The following is a 20,923-nucleotide window of genomic DNA, read 5'->3' on the forward strand; positions in this document are numbered from 1 at the left end:
TTAGAAATTGAGGATGCTTCTGTGAAGTTCTTACAATACTATAACTTGAGGAGGATGATGATGATGATAATGGATGTGTTGATTTTGAACAAGTTGATGAGGATGATTTTCATCAGGATAAAATCTGATCTGCGGGACATTGAAATTGGTACTGTCTCTCTTAAATCAGGACAGTTGGGAGGTATGTTATTCACATCCGTCTAACATTTCAGCAAACACTTTTTTTTTTACAACATTAGGCTTACTTTTGAGTTTATTCTGCCTTGTAACTGGTGATCTAGCCAATAGTAACTTTCAACTGGACATAGAGAAACGTGGCAACTGATCAGTGTTCTTTTTCCCACTATATCTACATCACTTTGCTGGGAACAACGCTGTTCATCACTGGCACAAAGATGAAGATGTTTCACCTCTTACTTGTTCTCACTTTCTGTGTGTCCAGAATATATGGTGGTGAGTATACAAAGAGTGCAGCTTGTATTCTTTATGTATCTATAGGGTGCAAAAAAGTCTTAGAAGATTGTATTATTATTATTATTATTATTATTATTATTATTATTGTTGTTATTACTGTGGCACTACAGTTATTATGGAGATACAGGTTCTAGCATGCCGGTCTCTACAGCTAGCGATCCACAGACTGTCTAACCTCATATATTGTTTATCCTCAATATAAAGCTAAATATTTCACCTTATCTCAGATGCCAAAAAGTTTATCTGAAAACATATAAAACTGGAATAATTGAAAATGAATCCATATATTAAAAATAAGGGTATACCATTAATTTTTACACTTTAACTAACTTGTAACGCTCCACAATTAGCACAGTTTAAATAAAATATTAATCTGTAGCATTTCTACCTCTTGTCTCCCTCCCTAAGTTTAATGATTATTTCTATGTTTGCGATCCCAGAGTTTCATTGACCTATGCCCCGGACTCAGGCACAATATAAGGAAATTGCTGTTTGTGTATTTCAGTTAATCGGTGACTTAGTAAATCACAGGGTAGAATTTCTCCATATCACATGTCATGTATTATACTGATTATTGAGAATGAGTAAATTGCTAGAGGACGGAGAAAGAAACAATAATACTGTGTGCGCTCTACAGGAATTGCGTAGACTTGTTTATGAGGTTATGATCAATATGAATACAGATAAATAAAGTAAAAAAAAAAAGAATAAATAATATAACAGTGAAAATTTTACAGATTAATGTTATTACATCCCAAGACATGAACAAAACCTCCAATACAGTGCTCACACTTGGTATCCATGTAAAGTTTAGGGGGTATATTTACTAAACTGCGGGGTTGAAAAAGTGGAGATGTTGCCTATAGCAACCAATCAGATTCTAGCTGTCATTTTGTAGAATGCACTAGATAAATGATAACTAGAATCTGATTGGTTGCTATAGGCAACATCTTCACTTTTTCAAACCCGCAGTTTAGTAAATCTAGCCCTAGTAGTCTTAGAATCCAGACCCTAAGGGCAGACCCTGTAACTCATCCTAGTCTGGGAGCTGAATAAAATGGTCTACACCTTATTTAACATTTATGCATAATGACTATCCCTGTAGATATAGTATAACACCACGCTTATATCCTTGGGCCTTTCCCCTGCACTTTTATCCCATAACACCTCAAACATCTAAGTCAATATATAAAGGTTTATTTTTTATAAGGTATATGACTTATACTGTTTCCCTCTATGTCTTAATTGTATATTTTAATTTCATGTGTGATGTCAGACTGACACTGTTTATTCCCAAATGATGACCGTTTAAATCTATTGCCGTAATTTGCATGACATAGTCTCTATGTCTCTCTCAGACAGTCACTCTCTGCGGTATTATTACACCGGGGTCTCAGGTAAAGGATGGGGGCTGCCTGTGTTCTCTATAGTTGGATATGTGGATGATCAGCAGATTGTGAGTTATAACAGCGACTCTAGACGCTTCCGTCCTGTGGCTCCGTGGATGGACAACGAGGGATCGCAGTACTGGGATGATGAGACACAGATTGGTAAAGACCAAGAGCCTATATTCAGGCACAACGTGAGAACAGCGATAATTCGCTTCAACAACACCAGAGATGAGACATCCTACACTGTATATGTTTCTGCACACACTACAAAACAATACTATTCACACAACATATACTGAATTCAGCACTCACACAAAACAATATAAGATACTTTGTGTGTGTGAATATGTTTTAATGCTACAAGTAAATAAATTACTGAATTTAGATTGTGTAGAGCTAATAAAGGGGCTGTCCGCGCCCACTCTTTAAATAGAAGCCCCCTAACCTTTTCCATATTTCTTATTCATAACATGCTGGTGAACAGTCAAATGACAGACTGGATATTATTTACCATTGGAGCCTGGGATGGGTCAAGTTTATATAAGATTCTAATGTATTTATCTTCAATCCCCTCTCCTAATGCTGACATCACACCAGTTCTACTATAGAAACTGATTTGTCAGTGGTCTGAGTTGGGCACGAATACTTGTTAGAAAGAGGAAGGCATTCACAATGTATTCTCTCGCATGCTAAAAAATACAAATGATCCATTTAGGCATGTATCTGTGTCTGGTCAGTTTGTTTCACAAAGACAACAAGGCTTTGGCCATGTCTTGCCAGAATTTGCTTCTATCTGATTTGAACGCAACATTTAGTGCAGAGATGCAGTATCATGATTAGTTAATTGGTCAAATTGCTCATTTGGTCAGTTATACAAAAGACCTCTTTTTACAGCAACACACTCACATCAGCCATAGACAATGCAGCTCCAGCCACTGTAGAATACCAAGCAGACCTTCTACCTGCAGACGTACTCCTGCACTGCTCAGCTCCACTATTGGAAATTCCATTCCTATGCCAACTTCCTTCACTACAAATTCTTCCTTTTACCTTACAACGCTGACCCTCACTTGCAAAGCAAACTTACTACACTTCTCTAATATCCACCCAGTCTTCTAAGCCCCAACACCTCTTTGCCACCTTCAACCGGTGACTCTCCCCACCTCTCATTCCTACCTCACAGCCCATGACCTGACATTTTATAAAGATAAAATTGACACCATTTGACAGGATATCTCCTTAGGCCAGAACCTTTAGCCTCCAAACTACTTGGCCAGCTTGTGTTTAAGCACCTAACTCGCTATCTCTCCTCTCACTGCCTTCTGATCTCGCTACAATCGGGTTTCTGTTCTCAAGATCTCACTGAGGTGCCTTCACAAAAGTGACCACGATCTATTCACTGTAAAGTCTAATGATCACTGCTTCATATGCATCCTCCTTGAGCTCTATGTCACTTTCACCACTGTTGATTATACTTTTCTCCTGCATACCCTTCACTCCTTTGGTCTCTGTGATACAGTTCTTTCCTGCTTCTCTTCCTACCTACAAACCACTCCTTTAGTGCCTCTACCTCTGGTACATCCTCCCCTACGCTCCTACTATACGTTGGTGTCTCACAAGGCTCTGTTCTTGGCTCTCTGCTCTTTCTCACTGCATGCCTCTTCTCTTGGTGAACTAGTTTGCTCATGCAGTCTCCAGAACCACGTCTACATTGATGATACCCATAACACTGCAGGGTGGGATTACCATCGTGGAGATTCTGTACAGTTTGTGTGAGAGTATCATCTCTTACTAGCTCAATTGTGGTTCCTGCTTTAAACCTGGTATCTTATTCGCAACTTCATCTGGAAAAACTCTGCTCCAACAGGAGCTGCCCATGGTCAGCATTCCTGGTGTGCCTGCTGGAGTAGGGTGACTGGGGTCCAGACTTCTATCACTGTGATTAAGATCTTAAGGCCAAGCGGCCAAGACCCGTAAGACCCAAGATTTAGAACTACAGCTTGGCAGGGAAACTTCCCAGCTGCGGCTTGGCCATATACTGTTTAACCATTACCCTATAGGACAACTTGGCCTGGGAACTTTACAAGTGGGTCTGGTTAAGTAATTTATATTATTTATATAACAGTTATTGTCATATTGACTCTGGGATACTGTGGGGGTTCTTTTGAATTTCGTTAAGCTGCTGGTGATGATTTCAAGTTATTTTTATGATAGTGTTAGCTATTGTTTGCAGTTGTATCATCCGTCTCTTCTTGCCTATGTGATTCAAAGAACCCTAAGGTGTCAGGGGTATTTAGTGAGTTCAGGCTCTAACCCCCTGGTATCCTCATATTACCTAAAGCTCAACATGTCCAAAACAGAGCTTGTCACCACCTTCCCTCATATCTCTTTTCTTTTCAACACTCCACAATTTCCACAGTTTCCCACGCCTGTTGCCTTGGTGTCAGCCTTGTCTCCACCCAATGCTCACCTCCTCACTGCCAGTCTCTCTTAGGGGTCTATTTATTAAAGTTTTCCCCCTTGTAAAGCCACGAAAACAACGTTTTCGGGGCTTTTCCGGTAAAATCATTATGTATTAAGCTAACATCGCAGCAGATTTCGGAGATATATCTGCTGCTTTGCACCTATTACCGTTTATCTGAGCGCTCCCCATAACAATGTATGGGGACTGGGGAGCGCTCAGTATCGCTATGTATCAAACTCAGTCCATTGAAATCTTTCTCAATTTCTAATTGAAAATGTACGCCATCTGAAGCTGGCGCCATCTGAAGCTGGCGTACATTTTCATAACTGAGAGTTTTCTCACCTGTCAGCTCAGTAGAGCTGGTCGGCGTCTGTGTGGAGGGGTGGAGGGATGTGATCCCTCCCTGTCACATGTCAGAGTTCACTGCTCTGGTCACTGATGCAGAGAGACAGATTGCCTCTGCTATTATCTCTGCTATTAATTACAAGTACAGAGTAAGTAAAGCATTCATTTAGTTAACTTTATTTTATTTTTCCAGACATTTTATTTATTTTTTTAGAATGGAATATACCCATCTAGCAGTTTAATGTACATTTTATAAAAAAAAATATTGCTTTTTCTAAATTAAAGAATGTGAGGTTTAGTATGCCTGGCATTTACTGTCAGCGCATGGGCAGTAAACAAAACAAACACAAGAGAAGATCCCTGCAGCTTTCAAGAAGGAGATAAGACTGCGATACACTGGTGAGTCACTTCTCAGGGACAGCAGGTTATCGGCACTGCTGTCCCTGAGATTTCTTTTAATACATTGCCGTTACTTTTCAATCCTTATCAAGGAGATAAGGATTGAAAAGTTTCAACTGGAAAAAACGAAGGGTCATAAATAGACCCCTTAGAGTCCTGCAGCCTCCACGTTTGAAATAATGCCAGAATACGCTCTTCACTTACCCAAGATGCAACCAAAACTCTTATCCATTCTTCTATTATCATCACTAGCCTCAAACTATCGCAACATCTTCCTACCTGACATTCCCATTACCTATCTGTCCTAAAGACTACAGCAAGTTTGATCTTCAAATCCACCACACCTGTCTGCAAATCCCTACACTGGCTCCCATAATCCTCAGGAATGCAATTCAAATTTCTTACCTTCACCTACAAAGACCTTAACAACACCATCCCTTCATACATCTCATTTAAAAAATACTATCTCACACACCTCTGTACCTGTTCCTCACCTCTACTCATAACGACCTCACTCCCACTGACAAGACTTTCCCCATACCATTACCTAGAGCTGTAAATAGACATTTTAGTGCCCTGGGTGAGAGACACCACTGGCGCCCCTCCCCCCCCAAAAAAAATTAATCTGTGATACTAACCTGCAAACTGTCCTAGCGATTTAACTCATAACAGCTATAATAGTATACCATCTATCATGTATAGTAATAATTCTCCAAGGACAAAATCACTTGCAGATACCAATTTTTATCTGCAAGACAGCAGCTCAGTCCATACAGCATCATTGTCTAAGCCAGTGGTTCCCAAACTTTTGCAGTTCGTGCCACCCTTAGAGTCTCCATAATTTTTTCAAGGTACCCCTCCAAAATAATTACCAAGCAGTCCCGTTTTATAAGTAGTTGGGTCAAAAAAACATAATAAGTATTTAGGTCAGAACAGAATACTTATTTAGCAAAAATAATACAAATAAATCCAAGGGAAAATAATATTTTTATATTTTTTTTTCAATTATATTTCTGTCAAAGAATAATTTACAGCTAACTCACACTGTGCCCCTTCATCCACACACTCTGTGCCCTCCTTCATATCCACACACTCTGTGCCCTCCTTCATATCCACACACTCTGTGCCCTCCTTCATATCCCCTCACTCTGCCCCCTCTGCATCCTCACTCTGCCCCCTCTGCATCCTCACTCTGCCCCGTCTGCATCCTCACTCTGCCCCGTCTGCATCCTCACTCTGCCCCCTCTGCATCCTCACTCTGCCCCGTCTGCATCCTCACTCTGCCCCCTCTGCATCCTCACTCTGCCCCCTCTGCATCATCACACTCCCCCTCTCCTCCTTCTGTCATTCTCTCCTCCTCCTGTCATCCGCTCCCCCTCTCCTCCTTCTGTCATTCTCTCCTCCTCCTGTCATCCGCTCTCCCTATGCTCCTCCTGTCCTCCGCTCCTCCTCCTGTCATTCTCTCCTCCTCCTGTCATCCTCTCCTCCTCCTGTCATCCGCTCTCCATCTGCTCCTCCTGTCCTCCGCTCCTCCTCTCCTCCTCCTGTCATCTGCTCCCCCTCTCCTCCTCCTGTCATTCTCTCCTCCTCCTGTCATCCGCTCCCCCTCTCCTCCTCCTGTCATCCTCTCCTCCTCCTGTCATCCGCTCTCCCTATGCTCCTCCTGTCCTCCGCTCCTCCTCTCCTCCTCCTGTCATCTGCTCCCCCTCTCCACCTCCTGTCATTCTCTCCTCCTCCTGTCATCCTCTCCTCCTCCTGTCATCCGCTCTCCATCTGCTCCTCCTGTCCTCCGCTCCTCCTCTCCTCCTCCTGTCATCTGCTCCCCCTCTCCTCCTCCTGTCATTCTCTCCTCCTCCTGTCATCCGCTCTCACTCTCCTCCTGTCATCCGCTCCCCCTCTCCTCCTGTCATCCTCTCCTCCTCCTGTCATCCGCTCTCCCTCTCCTCCTGTAATCCGCTCCCCCTCTCCTCCTCCTGTCATCCTCTCCTGCTCCTGTCATCCTCTCCTCCTCCTGTCATCCGCTCTCCCTCTCCTCCTGTCATCCGCTCCCCCTCTCCTCCTCCTGTCATCCTCTCCTGCTCCTGTCATCCTCTCCTCCTCCTGTCATCCGCTGTGATTGGGGCAAATGGCTGGTGGCCGTGGCGCCCCCTCAGCATTGCGCCCTGGGCAGTCGCACCGCTCTCGGTACGGCCCTGTCATTACCTACTTAAAGAATTTCATACCATGCATGATCAGACCTTCTCCCAGCCTTAAAATATTCAAAATGCTCTCTGAGAAGCCACCTCTTTACTAGAGCCTACCCTACTCACACTAGTACAACCTAGCTGCTGTTCCAGTGTCCACTCTGAGTCACACTCGCATCTGTTGTCTCAGCTCTGCCCTTTTCCCACTGGATTGTGAGCTCTCTCACATCTGAATTTTTTTTGTCTACCTTGTTTGTCCCTGTTTTATATATGCCCTGTTTATCCACTGTCCGGTGCTGGGGAGCACTGTGGCACCATAGAAATAAATAATAATAATATCAGGACAAAGGGATGAGACTCTTTTTGCTGTGAAAATCTAATTGAAAAATAGTTCAGTGACACTAATTATTCATGAAAAATGCAGATTTCCTGGTTAGGTTGCAGAAGACAAGTGCACACACATATACTCACATGACACACAGCTTGTGATATTGTTCTGTGCAGGTTTCCATTCCTTCCAGTGGATGTACGGCTGTGAGCTGAGAGATGACGGCAGCACCGCGGGGTATGAGCAGTTCGGATATGATGAGAGAGATTTAATTTACCTGGACACAGAGAGAGGGGTTTATATCCCCACCATGTTTGAGGCTCAGGTCTCTACACAGAAATGGAACAGTCCAGATGTACGTTATGGAGAGAGAACCAAGAATTATCTGGAGAATGAATGTATCGAGTGGCTGGAGAAATACATCAACTATGGGAGAGATGATCTGCAGAGGAGAGGTGACACCACACATTATACACAGTATCTATATACCTGTATTACATTATATTACACATCATCATACATTCCTATCAGTTATACTGATCATTTCCTCATGTGTCTCATTACATTATAATGTCATGTATTCAGTGTTATAACAATGGGAGAGATAATCTGGAGAAGAGAGGTGACACCACACAATATACACAGTATCTTTATACCTGTATTATGTTATATTACACCTCATCATACACCTCATCATACATCATACATGCAATTTCAGCTCCAATCAGGGCCGGATTAAGGGAATGGAGGCCCCTGGGCTAAGGGGCCCTCCATTCCCCGCGAGGCCCCCAATGTGAGCCATCCGCCGCCCCCCGCGAGGACCCCCCAAGCACTTACCTGTCAGTGCAGTCCTCCGTCCCGGCGCGCTGTAAGCTCCTTACTGAGGAGATCTCGCGAGAGTTCATGAACTCTCGTGAGATATCCTCACTAAGCAGACTACAGCGCGCCGGGACGGAGGACTGCACTGACAGTACTCAGCAGCATTGATCGGGCCGGGGGCGCCCCCGACCGATCAATAATGCTGCTGAGGAGTTTGAAGGGCCCCCTGGATGCCCGAGGCCCCCTGGGCTATAGCCTAGTTAGACCTCGGGTTAATCCGGCCCTGGCTCCAATGCACACAGAAGTATACTGTTTGTCAGACGTAAGGTTCGCACCTGCTCAAAGTCAAGTGTAACTCAAGGATGATAGTGATGACCCAACACAGCATTCACAAGCCTTGTCATCCAGGGCAGCCATCAGGGGGGTACAAGGAGTACAGCACTATGGGGCCCCACCAGCACTGTGCTCAAACAGATTTATTAGGGCAGGATGGTCTCCGGAGTGAATTAAGGGACATGGCTGGCTCCTTTCTAAGCAGCTGTCCCTGAGAAGTGGGGGGGGGGGGGAGCCTCCATGCTGAATTAAGCAATGTGGCAGCGAATCCGCCTCCACTCCCAAGATGTGGGGGGCACCACAGTTGCCACCATTTGCTCCTGTCCCAGCCGACCAACAAGCGCACTGCTTCCCGAGAGACGCGCCCGGCTCCAGGACAGAGTGCCGCGACAAGTCAGAGAGGCTCCCTGCTCCCAGCAGGGTCGGTGACATCACATAACTAATCACATCATAATGCTGTCAATGGAGAGAAACTGAAAAGCGCCAGTAAGAAGAAGCAGAGAGGAAGAGACGTAAATTAACTACTGCAGTGGTTAGACAGAACCGGGGTTAGACAGAACCGGGGACAAGGGGGTTGCTGGGTGTGGCTGGACAGAATGGGGGAGGGGTAAATGTTGGGTAGAGGAAGAAGGAGGGGGGCCCTGTCTATTACATTTCTACTGGGACCAGCAATTTCTGAGGGCCACTCTGTCGTCCTCTAAAGAGAGAATTGACAATTCACCTGCACACCTGACACCACTCATCCCATTATATTACTATAGTGCCATTTCGTAAAATCCCACGCGTAAGAACAATTTGAGACAAGTGCATTTCTATACTAAAGAGGTAGGTGCATCCTTTAACATTTAAAAAGCATTGCATACGTTAATCATGTGCAAATGCTTGAAATTGTTTCAGCCTTTACAATAATTTTCATAGATTTGCAACATAGCGATTTCACACATTAGCAATGCTGTTGCCTAATGTAAAATGTTATATGTCTGTTGTCTAGTTCCATGGTTGCATACATTTGCAGTGCAGATGTTTGTTTATAAAGCTTGTGAACGGCTTGTCTATGTCGTCTACTATGTATGCCTAAGCAGTACCATAGATTTGTAATGTGGTCCTCATTTTTCTTTATTCTAAGTAAATTGTCATGTTTCATAATTTTCCCGTCATTTTTAATCTCTCTCTCTCTCTCTCTCTCATTTAAATATATATATATATATATATATATATATATATAGTTATGTTACCGAAAATTTGTGATTACAAATCAATGCTAGTAGTAAGTATGTCTATATAGAAATAAATCTTTGTAGGAGACAACGCATACCCTTTCCACCCATGGTTCCTTACTCTCATTTTAAATTCACACAGAGAGCAAGAAGTCTCACACAATTCGGCGCATATGTCCAGTAGATCAGTTATAGAGCCGACTTTTGGCCTTTTGAAGGCCAGATACCGCTGCCTTGACCTGTCTGGTGGCACTCTTATGTATGCGCCCAATAGTGTATGCTACATAATTCCTGTGTGTGGTATTTCATAACATTGCTATCCTTAGTGGGTGACCATGGGTGGAAGAGGCAGAAGTTGCTGACCAGGAGGTGGATGAAGTCAATCCTGGTCCTCCAAATTTCCAAGATTCTTCTGGCTATAAAGAACCTGATTTCATCATACTTTACATGTAAGTACCGTTTAGGCTTTGCTTCAAATGTAATGCTTACAGTAAATGGACAAATAACCAAGGAAAGCATTTATTTTTTCAACATGGTGTATTAGGTGAAACAAACAACATCAAAAAGTGAAGAAAAAACCCACACGTGATGTGATAAATAACTACTTTGATTTCCACTGTCGTTTTTTCCCTGGCCAACAATTGTACTTGGTATTTTTTTTTATAGGAAAGTAGCTCTACAGACGCTGTTGTCAATTCAATTTCATTTTTGCTGTACTTGATGCGCCCTTACATAGATTATGAGCGTACATCCCTTCCCCTCCACGTTCCCTTCCTGAAATCGTAGGCTGTAGTAAGTGTTCTTTGTGCTGGAAGATGAATTGAACATTGCTGCGTTCTTTGACTTATGGTCCGAGTCTAGACATGCGCAGAGTAATCGTGTGGATTATACGCTCAAAATCTCCTTAATGAATCATGGATCAGAATCCTTATACTTCTAGAACTCACTTGTTGTCTGACATCTCTTGCTGCATCCAGCTTCCCTATTTGGTAGGAGACTAGATTATACCTGTAAATAGTTATCCAAAATCTAATGAGGTAAATTGACAAGTGGCCCCAATTCCTGCATTGGATCCGTAGTTTTCTTTCTGCAACTTCTTATTAGCTGGTGTCAAAACATCAAAGCAAACAAGTAGTGGGATTGGTGCAGTACAAAACAGACACCTCAATGATTGAGTGCCACACAATCTCTTGTATGTAAGAATGACAGCATTTTGTTTATACCCTTTCTTCCTCCAGAATTTGGCTTAAGTTGCATTTTCTACTTTAATACACACTTGCATGCAGTCCCAGAAAATCTGAGAGGCTCTTGAATTTTGGCAAATCTTCCCTGGCTCCTGTTAGAGTGTGCCACCCTCCCAGATGATGCAAATTGTGTTATTGCACAGTGAGAGCGGGTTTGCGTTGATGCAAATTGCTTCATCATGATGCACTTGTCTCTTGGTTGGACCTCCTCTCCAGGAGGTCCAGAAAGGAAGCAAGCATGCCTTAACAGATAAGTACAGTCCTTCTCACTCCTGCAGATCTCTTATAATACAGTTGTAAATATGTGAATAGTTCTCATGCTACTCACCATCTCCTGCACAGTACTTAGGAAAAGTCCAATTTCAAATGTAACAAAAAGATTTTATTAAACAAGAATATATTTCCTAGAACAAAAATAAGCGAGAGGGGGCGCCACATAGCATAATACTGTATATAAAAATACAGACTGATGTACCAAATAGTAGAAATAAGAATCACCACGTGGGTACAGACACACAGGTTAGGGTGAATCAACGAATAAGTGCACTCAGGGGTACCGGCACCATACAAATGTAATATGCGTACCAGATATAAAATCTTTAAAGCTTATCTGTTAGTATCCTGTGTCATCAGGAGCTCAGATTTTTCTCACAAGTCGGTGTTGTCTCACACAGCGATAGGGGTACAGAGCTGGCACTTATATTATCAATCCAACAGTCAATAACAAGTGGCAACAAAAGCTCCAGATTAAGCCAAAGAGTGAAGTAATAATCTGTCTTCTTGGAGCACATGTAATGTACAACCGATGGTTTATTCAATTTTGCTTCCAGCTGGTTTCCAAGGTCTCCAGGTACAAGCACTACAGGTGGCCCCGGAGTACATCCGCCGTTTATCCCGCAGGAGGAAAAAAATATATTTCCACTTACATTGCGTTGCACCCTTTCCACAACTCTCAGGCTTCAGACTCATAAACCGTGCTGGAAACACAGTCTTTTTATGAGGAGCTACCTACTTGGACTGGACAGGGTAGGGTCGTCTCCACCTGACTCACCAGCATAACTGGATTTTGTGGGCTCATCAAAGCTCTGGTTTCTTACATCTTTGGATGGGGTTCACTCACCATTTTCCCCCAGTTCGGGTCTTAGTGGGTTTTCAGCAAGTCCAAAAGGATCTCCAGAACCTTCTCCTGCTCTCACCAACTCTTCACAAAGGCAGAAAGGCACTATCTTGACTCTAAATGGCCCTTTTTGAGACACTGCTTCTCTCTGCTACAAAAGCAGTGGGTGGCATTTGGCCAGTGGGGTTGCCTTTTCCCTTTGCTCGTTAGCACTGGGTTCTGATGGGAGTGGCATCTCTCACACACCGTCTTTCACTTTTTGCTCACCCCGTTCCTCAAAGAATGGCAATATATAGCCTCAAGGTTGTGGCTCACTCTGCTGCTCTCCATATCTCATGCAGGAACACCATAGCCACAGCTTCTTCTCATACTAGCGTTCCCTTCTCCTCACTATCACCAATTCCTCTAGAGTTCAAGTGGTACCACCTTTCCCAATACCAGGTAAACTGTTGCTCCATATTCGGCCCGGGAAATAACCGTGGTGCTTACGCCATTTGTAATCTGTAATATCTTCTGGGATGTCTATTTGTACAGTCCCTTCAAAGCACTCATGAGGGGCATAAATCCTCTCAACAGATGGTTGCTGGGTCATCTCTTGATTATAGCCCTTGTTGTCCTTTGTCTAACCAGAAATGGTTAGACAAAGTGCCCCCAAGGGTATTGCTCAGACTGGATTCAATGCACTCAGTCACTGTGTCCCATGAGCACCAGCTTCACCTGACGTGCTGGAGCCTCCAGTTGGTTGCCATTTTGTAGCCCCCTGTCACTGTGTGTATTGTGGAAGTGTGTACTATAATGCACTTCTTCCGTACTCTCTTCCTCTTTTCTTTTGTTTGAAAAGGAGACGCCACGATCAAGACAGAAGCTGGTAAGATCAAGAAAGAAGACATCGGAGAGGAAAAGAGAAGAGAAAACGGTGAGAGCAAGAAAGAAGATGTCTGAAGAAACAGAAGATGGCAACAGACAGCACAGAGCCAGAGAGCTGCAGGATCAAGCCAGAAAACTCCTGACCTTAAATACCCCCTTCTTTCCAGTCTGTATCATTGCACTTCAGTAATTTGTTGTGGTTTTTCTCCTAGACTGTAGCGGCGTGGGAAGTCATGCTGAGGAGTCGGTACAAACAGTAGGTGGACCAATTGTGATGAAGATAAGAAGTTTGTGTGCGTCTGTTGTTTCCCACAGGTGCTATATTTTGGTGTAGTTGGCAGGATCACGATGGCCCACCTGGGGGTCCAGCATTGTTATCACAAAGAAAGAGGTGGAAGCCTTCCTGAACTACACCTTGCAGCGGCAAGTGAAACAGAAGAAGGGTGGATGTGTCCAGTGGACGAAGCTAAAAGAACTGCGGTGCTGGAAGTGCAATCATTCAGAACACTTAGCATGTGATTGTCCACAAGACGAGGAAGCCTTTCAAGAGTGGGAGGACGAAGAAGTCTGTGAAGAGTGGTCTCCCATTGAGATGGTCCCTGAAGTGGAATGTAGACCTGTGAAGACTCTCCAGTGGGACACGCTGTATACAGAGGTATGTGAAAATGCCTCCCCAGTGGTACATGAGAGGATGGACTCAGTAGATACCCCAGAAGAGGCGATAGGAGTAGAGTGCAGTGTCTCTACTTCTGGCCATCACCTCGGACACCCTCTTCCTTCCACTCTGTATCATTGCACAGTAATCTCCCCTAGACTGAAGCGAAGTGAGAAGTTATCATGAGGAGTCTGTACGGAAGGCAGGTGGACCAATCGTGATGAAAGTAAGAAAGTAAGAAGTTTATGCATCTGGCGCTACACTAGCTCTTTGGGCATGAGCATAGGTGTCTAGGGGGGTCCCGTACATGCATGTCTGACAACAATTTAATGTACTCAATTTAACACAATTTCATGGACACAAATATAGAAGTACAAATCAGATTGAAATGATTGACTGCCAGACCACCTCTTGTATGTTAGAATAACAACGTTTTATTTACACTCCTTGCTCCTGCTCTCGGCTTAGGGTGCAGTTGCTAGATTAATATATAATTTCAGTCTTTCTCCTCATTCTTGCACATTTCTTAGGTCACATTACCGATATGTGAACAGTTAGCATACTCCTCGCTCTTTACTGTACAGTACTTACAAATGTACAAATGTAATAAACAGGTTTTGTTACATAAGAATGTCTCTCAGGCATCTCTACTCTGCGCGATCTGCAAGAGAAGCACCTTCATTCCACAAATTGTAGTCTCTTCATTCATTCTCTAATATACAGGCTTTGATATTAATGTCAAACACTGATATTACATTACTCTTTAAGCCAGAAATTTGGTCTCCCCTTTAGCTATATTTTCCATATTTTTACAACTGAGAAATTTGTCTGTCTGTTCAATTTTCTAGGTCATCACCAAAATTCAATTATCCATTACTAGGGGGTCCTAGTGATGCAAGGAATGCAGGGATTTATCTGTCTTTTGCAGACTACTATTAGTAAAGCACAATTAGACCTACAATCCGTACCAGTTGTAGTGAAGTTGGAGTAAACCCTGAGAACTAGGATGAGCGTAGATTTTTTTATTCCCCGAAGGTAGTTCCCCCTGCTGTGAATTAGTATGATGATCCAGGTCTTCATCATATACCAAACCTATTTTATTGTGTCCTTCTTACATTGGGCACTCGTATGACTAGAACTAGATGTTCCAGCAGAGCAGAACTGGATAAAGGCTTTAGGGGGCCCAGGGCACTTAAGACAGTGGGCCCCTATGGTCTAATACACATAAAGATAGTGTTGCCCATATACAGCATTACCTCACTCATATCTCTCACATTGTCCCCTATTTCTCTCTGATTGTTGTCCCTCCTCCATATGTTGGTGTGAGTAGACAATGTCTCCTAGCAGCAGCACCTAGCCCTCTACAAGCGCTACAGCGTTCTCCAACTCTGTGCTGCTCTTTCCTACCTGTTCTTGCAGTCTTGACTATCTGCTGCTGCTGGTGGTGTCTTCAGGTCAGTTGCTGATTGGTTGGATCCTGGAATGTTGGGGCCCTGTTTGGAAAAGAGACAGTTATTATTCACCTCCTGGAAAGCAGAGCAATGAATAAACACTAGGCCGCCCTATCCCATTAAATTAATAATACCCATGTTTAAATCAATAGTGTTTAAGTTTAATAAATAGGCCTCCTTCCCCCAAACCAGCCCCAATATTAAAAGCATTCACTTTATGTACATGAATCCTCGCACAAGCCCTCACATTAAATTAATAGGATTCCCATTAAACATTTAGATCTATTAGCATAAATAAAATAAATAAAAATAAAAGTGTCTATTTTCCCAACCAGACCCATATTTTTTACAGATTGGGCACTATAAAAGTCATGTCAAACGCCCCCCACCACAATTTTTATAGATTAGGAGCCAGAACATCCATGTCTAACTCCACCTGTAACTTTTATAGATTTGGTGCCAGAATAGTCATATCAAAATCCCCCTACACTTTTATATTGTATAGATCTGGCACCAGGCTTTGTAAGACAATCCCCCCTATGTTGTTTTGCTGATAGTTTGCTGAATATCGTCATCAATCATCATCATCAACATTTATTTATATAGCGCCAGCAAATTCCGTAGTGCTCTACAATTGGGAACAAACATTAATAAAACAATACTGGGTAATACATACAGAGAGGTAAGAGAACCCTGCTCGCAAGCTTACAATCTATAGGACAATGGGAATTTGAAACACAAGGGCACGTGCTACATCATATTGCACACTGGACCAGCTAGAATGCAAAGGTAAAAGTATTGAGTGAGCTGTGTGTGTGGCAATGTTGGTCAGAGGGTTGTTGTCTTGTGTTAGCTGTGTAGAGGGTGGTAATAGGGTAATCTAGGGAAATTAAGATGGTGGTTGAGGAATATCATAAGCTTGTCTGAAGAGGTGGGTTTTCAGAGAACGCTTGAAGGTTTGAAGACTATATATATATATATATATATATATATATATACACACACACATACACACACACACAGTACATATATAAAGAGGAGGTAAAATATATGAAAAATATATTGATTATTAGGAACATGCATCTATACCCCCGCTAGTAGTGTATTACTTTATTTACAGACTCCTGTCCACTTTTTCTTCTTTCCTCTACTTTTATTTCTTCCTCTTCTGTGAGTTCCTGTCAGTAACAGTCGGATCTTTTGCACTGACTGCTTTGCGATATAATAACGTCATGTCCATAGCGCTTCAAGGCCTTGCAACATGGGCTGAGGCACCATTGGCACCATGCTTGGTTCATCCGGGTACCACCTGAGAGAGAGGGGGGCCCGGGGAATGCTCCCCCTTAATCCGGCACTGCAACAGAGATCCAGATTTCTTGCATCTTACATGGGCTGTGTTTGAAGCAAAGATCACGTACATTATCCTTATGGAACATTCGGATTAACAACACTTTACCATGTAAAAGACTTCTGTCAAGACATCACTAATGTACAATATATATATTAAATGTATTTTCTCTCTTTTAGTTCGGCCAGACGTGAAGGTCTCAGGTCACCAGTCAGGTGATATCACAAAGCTCCAATGTCTGGTCTATGGGTTTTACCCCCGAGCTGTGGACGTGAGGTGGATGAGGAATGGGAGAGACGAGGTTCCCTCAGATGAAGTTAAACAGATCCTCCCCCACCCTGACGGCACTTATCAGACCAGAGTCACTGTGGAAGTGATACCCAGGGATGGGGACAGTTACTCCTGTTATGTGGATCACAGCAGCCTGGAGGAGACACTCAGCGTTCTGTGGGGTGAATATTACCAAGCGTGGGGAATATACAGCAATCTATAGGATTTGTTTGAATTAGAGAAAATTTGTGATAGACCAGTGGTTGCAAACCTACTCAAATTTGAGGTCTTTGCATGTGGTCCTGATCCCTGCATGTGCATTACATTTTTCCCAAATTTTGCTTAAATAAAGATAAACAAGAATAATACATTCCATATTCATACTTTAGTAATAAGCCACCTATAAATGACCGGGAATCTTCACTGGGAAGTTACTGTGAGCCACCAATAGGTCTTCACTAGGGCAGTTTGAACCACCAAAGAGCATCAGTAGCACCAAGTATTTGCACTCCTATAAAAACTGTCAGACAGCTTGTACAAGAGGCATTATGTCAAAGTGCTTATAGACACTTGCTCTGACAGTTCCCTTGTTGCTAGATTCCAGGTCACAGGTTGGCTATGAAGACTAACTCCCCAGGCTGGCACTTCTCACTGTCACTATGTTTTCCAAGTCATTGGCCGATCGTAGTTGCAGTAACTAATAAAAGCCACTTTTTTTCATCGGTAAGTAATAAGCCACCAGTAGTAGTAATGTCCAATAAAATGTGAGCATACACCAGGTTTGGGCCCAGAACATCCCTCCTGAGTTATTACTTTTTTGGGAAAAGCTTTATCACATATTTCGTATGGACAGGATTGGAACCTCCTTACAGAAGGATTCTAGAGAAAATTACCTTTTTGATATTTGGAAGAGTTTGACTGACCTTCTTCCTTGTGATCTTCGTACACAAATTTGGAAGTTTCCACTACACGACATGGTTTGAGTTGAGGATGAGTGATAATAAACCTTCTATTGCATTGTCCACATTTTGGTAGCCACCTTACATTTAGGAGTGGAGTGGCCCATGTCTCTGTTAATGCTATTTGTTATGTACTGCAGTCGTCTGGAGATGACAGCTGGCTGCACTAGACGGCTTTGATATTTGTTAGACTCTGCACAACGCAGAGAGGTCACGCTGCATAACGGAGGAGGACGGAGTGCGGTGTGCCCTCCATCCTTCCTCTGTGCCTCTCCTTCGAAGGATGGAGGGCCACAGATGTGGCCCCTGAAGAAGGAGATGTTGCCTGTCACTGTCATAAACCAAAGGAAACAATGGAAAAATGAAAATAAGTAGGATGAGTTACATTATGTCACTAATCCAGTGTTTTAGGCCCCCAACCACTGGTGTACTAAGTAGGTTCAGGTTTAGGTCTAAGTTTATGGGAAACTATATCTGAAGAATTGACTTTAAAATAATATGGATAAATAGCAAAAAAATAATATTTAAATGTTTGTTAAGTACGCTATAATGTACTTTTTTAAATATGCAGAGAACATGGATATCATCATCACCATTTGTTTATATAACGCCCCTAATTCCGCAGCGCTGTACAGAGAACTCACTCACATCAGTCTCTGTGTCCCATTGGAGCTTACAGTCTAAATTCCCTAACACACACACACATACTAGGGTCAATTTGATAGCAGCCAATTAACCTACCAGTATGTTTTTGGAGTGTGGAGGGAAACGGAACACCCGGAGGAAACCCACGCAAACATGGGGAGAACATACAAACTCCACACAGATAAGGCCATGGTTGGGAATTGAACTCATGACCCCAGTGCTGTGAGGCAGAAGTGCTAACTACTAAGCCACTGTGCTGCCCGTGCTTTTTAACCTCAGAAATTATGTAGAAACACCAATTTAACCCTTTATAAAGAGTTCAACTACCAGCACTAATTAAAATGCTAATTAAAGCTACTGTGGCTGACATCCTTCTGTCTCTTTTTAGTCAGACAAGAGCCTAACATGTCCTACTCTTAAAACATGTTGTACAGTCATCTATGGTATTCTTAATTATGTATAATTCTTTACCGTACAAAGACAAGTGGAGAATAAAAAAAGATGGCAGCAGAATCATTATTAGATGTTGGCTGGTATAGCGAAGTGTAAAATACTATACTTTGTTCTAGACGAAGCAAAGAAGACGTCACATGAAGACATTCAAATTGGGCTCCAAACATGGCAACTCTACACCGGTCTTACAGACTTTCTGGCGAAGTCAATTCAATATTTAAGGTAATACAAAGGAGGAGATGACATAACAATATTCAATTTGGTTTATTTTATTTTTACTTTTATTTGACCCACAGATCTTCTCCAGATGATCAGGAAGAACAGCGGTATAATATGACAACCAGTGAAAACATCCCAAAAAATCCAGGAAAGGATGAGATAAGCCGAGAAGTCTATTTCTACAGTCAGCACCTCATGACGCGGTTCAGTGCGCTGACACAGAAGCAGTTTAGACAGGCGCGGATGGAGATCGAAAAGATTTTGTTTGAGATTGAAAAGAAATAACCCTAACAAGTTTGTTAGAAATTGTATACATTTCAGCTTATTTTCCTTAAGCCCTATTTGCACTTACACTTCACTTGTTGCTGTCTAAGTTACATGTAAGAGCTACATTGAGTATATTAGCAAGAAATAGAAAACAAAGTACAACATTTGAAACAAATGAGCCAATTATTGCTTTTGTGAACTATTACCACTATTATATAATAAACTGCTGCAACACCTTAGATAGCCGCAAACATTAATCTTCATTATCCATGCTATGCATTTATGGAAATATTACAAACAACATGTTTCGTATTTTGGAATATTTCATGACGTGTTGGAGAAGGTGTCGCTCACATGAACTGTAAAGTCATGAAAAGCAGGTAAAAATGTACATACTGGGGCTGATGTAGAGATGTCCACAATTACACAACAAAATGCAGGCGCAAGTTGCGTTCACTAAGAAAGCCGCAATTGCAAGATACATGTAGGTCGACACCAGTAGCATGTGCGGCTGGTTTACACCAGGCATGAGTACCGTACACTTACGCCCATGATTTAAACCATTTGTTTTGTTTGCAAAATACACATTTCCTACCAGGGATCAATAAAACTTCAAATACCTCCCTAATACATCAGTTATAAAATAACATCCTGTATTGTGTAAAATAAACTAATTTGCTTATACATGCATACAAAAATATCATATACGCCCGAACATGAAGAAAGCACCAATCAGTGCATTCGCAAACAGCCAGTCACAAGTGGTTCACTAATGCTGGTGACCATGGTCATCGCCTGCTACTTGCACCTACGCTTGACCAAATGCACATAATATGGCTTTCACAGGAGTATATATGTCCTAACTTTACTCAGCCTACGTTAGAACGGCCCTTCCCTCTCCCGTCGCGCCTCTCCAGGCGCAGGCTGGCGTAAGTGTCACAATTGCGCAAATAGGCGCATATGCGTGTACCCACTTTTCTGGGCATGCGCAGAGCTGTTTCACGCAAGATGTACTATGCTAACTGGTGTAGTAGTCAGCCTGCATCAGACCCTCTGTGATTGCAGTGGTTTTGGTGGAGGGGAACCAGGCTAGATGGTATTGGGCTCAAGGATGAATGGGCCATAGACCTCATTAGGAGTGGGGCCACCTGAGTAACTATAGTCATCTTTCTTCATTGAGACCTGGACACTGAATCTGGGTGACCCAGGTTGTACCTGGTATAAAAGGGGGCTGTCCAGCTGTACTTCCTATTGGCTGGCCCCTCCCCTGAAGTCAGACACCTAATTTACTGCCCCTCCCCTTCCTTCCCTCCCCTCTTCTCTACTGCTGCATTTATTACCATTACTACATGACCATATGGCTTCTAAAGCAGAGGTAAAACCTGTGGTTCAAATAAAAACATACCCCAGCATATAGTCAGCATTTAAATAGAATTCACTCATATTTATTATATTACGAGTTATATCATCCAAGT

At 42.7% G+C, this 20,923-nt stretch overlaps 1 protein-coding gene across 1 annotated transcript; it reads left to right on the forward strand.

Moving 5' to 3' along the window:
* The first annotated feature begins 315 nt into the window (after positions 1-315).
* On the forward strand, positions 316-19,687 carry LOC142101998 (zinc-alpha-2-glycoprotein-like). Its single transcript, XM_075186502.1, has 6 exons — positions 316-453; positions 1,833-2,088; positions 7,756-8,039; positions 16,815-17,087; positions 19,079-19,184; positions 19,259-19,687. Exons 1-6 carry the CDS (start codon positions 396-398, stop codon positions 19,464-19,466), a joined length of 1,185 nt encoding a protein of 394 aa, XP_075042603.1. The 5' UTR covers positions 316-395; the 3' UTR covers positions 19,467-19,687.
* Positions 19,688-20,923: the final 1,236 nt, after the last annotated feature.

This window comes from Mixophyes fleayi, chromosome 9 (assembly GCF_038048845.1).
Source record: "Mixophyes fleayi isolate aMixFle1 chromosome 9, aMixFle1.hap1, whole genome shotgun sequence".
In the NCBI taxonomy this organism is placed as follows: Eukaryota; Metazoa; Chordata; class Amphibia; order Anura; family Limnodynastidae; genus Mixophyes; species Mixophyes fleayi.

Coding starts and splice junctions, on each gene's coding strand:
- LOC142101998 (XM_075186502.1), top strand. CDS start 396: ATGAAGATGTTTCACCTCTTACTTGTTCTCACTTTCTGTGTGTCCAGA. Junction 454..1,832: donor TGTGTCCAGAATATATGGTG/GTGAGTATACAA, acceptor TGTCTCTCTCAG/ACAGTCACTCTCTGCGGTAT. Junction 8,040..16,814: donor AGATGATCTGCAGAGGAGAG/GTGACACCACAC, acceptor TCTCTCTTTTAG/TTCGGCCAGACGTGAAGGTC.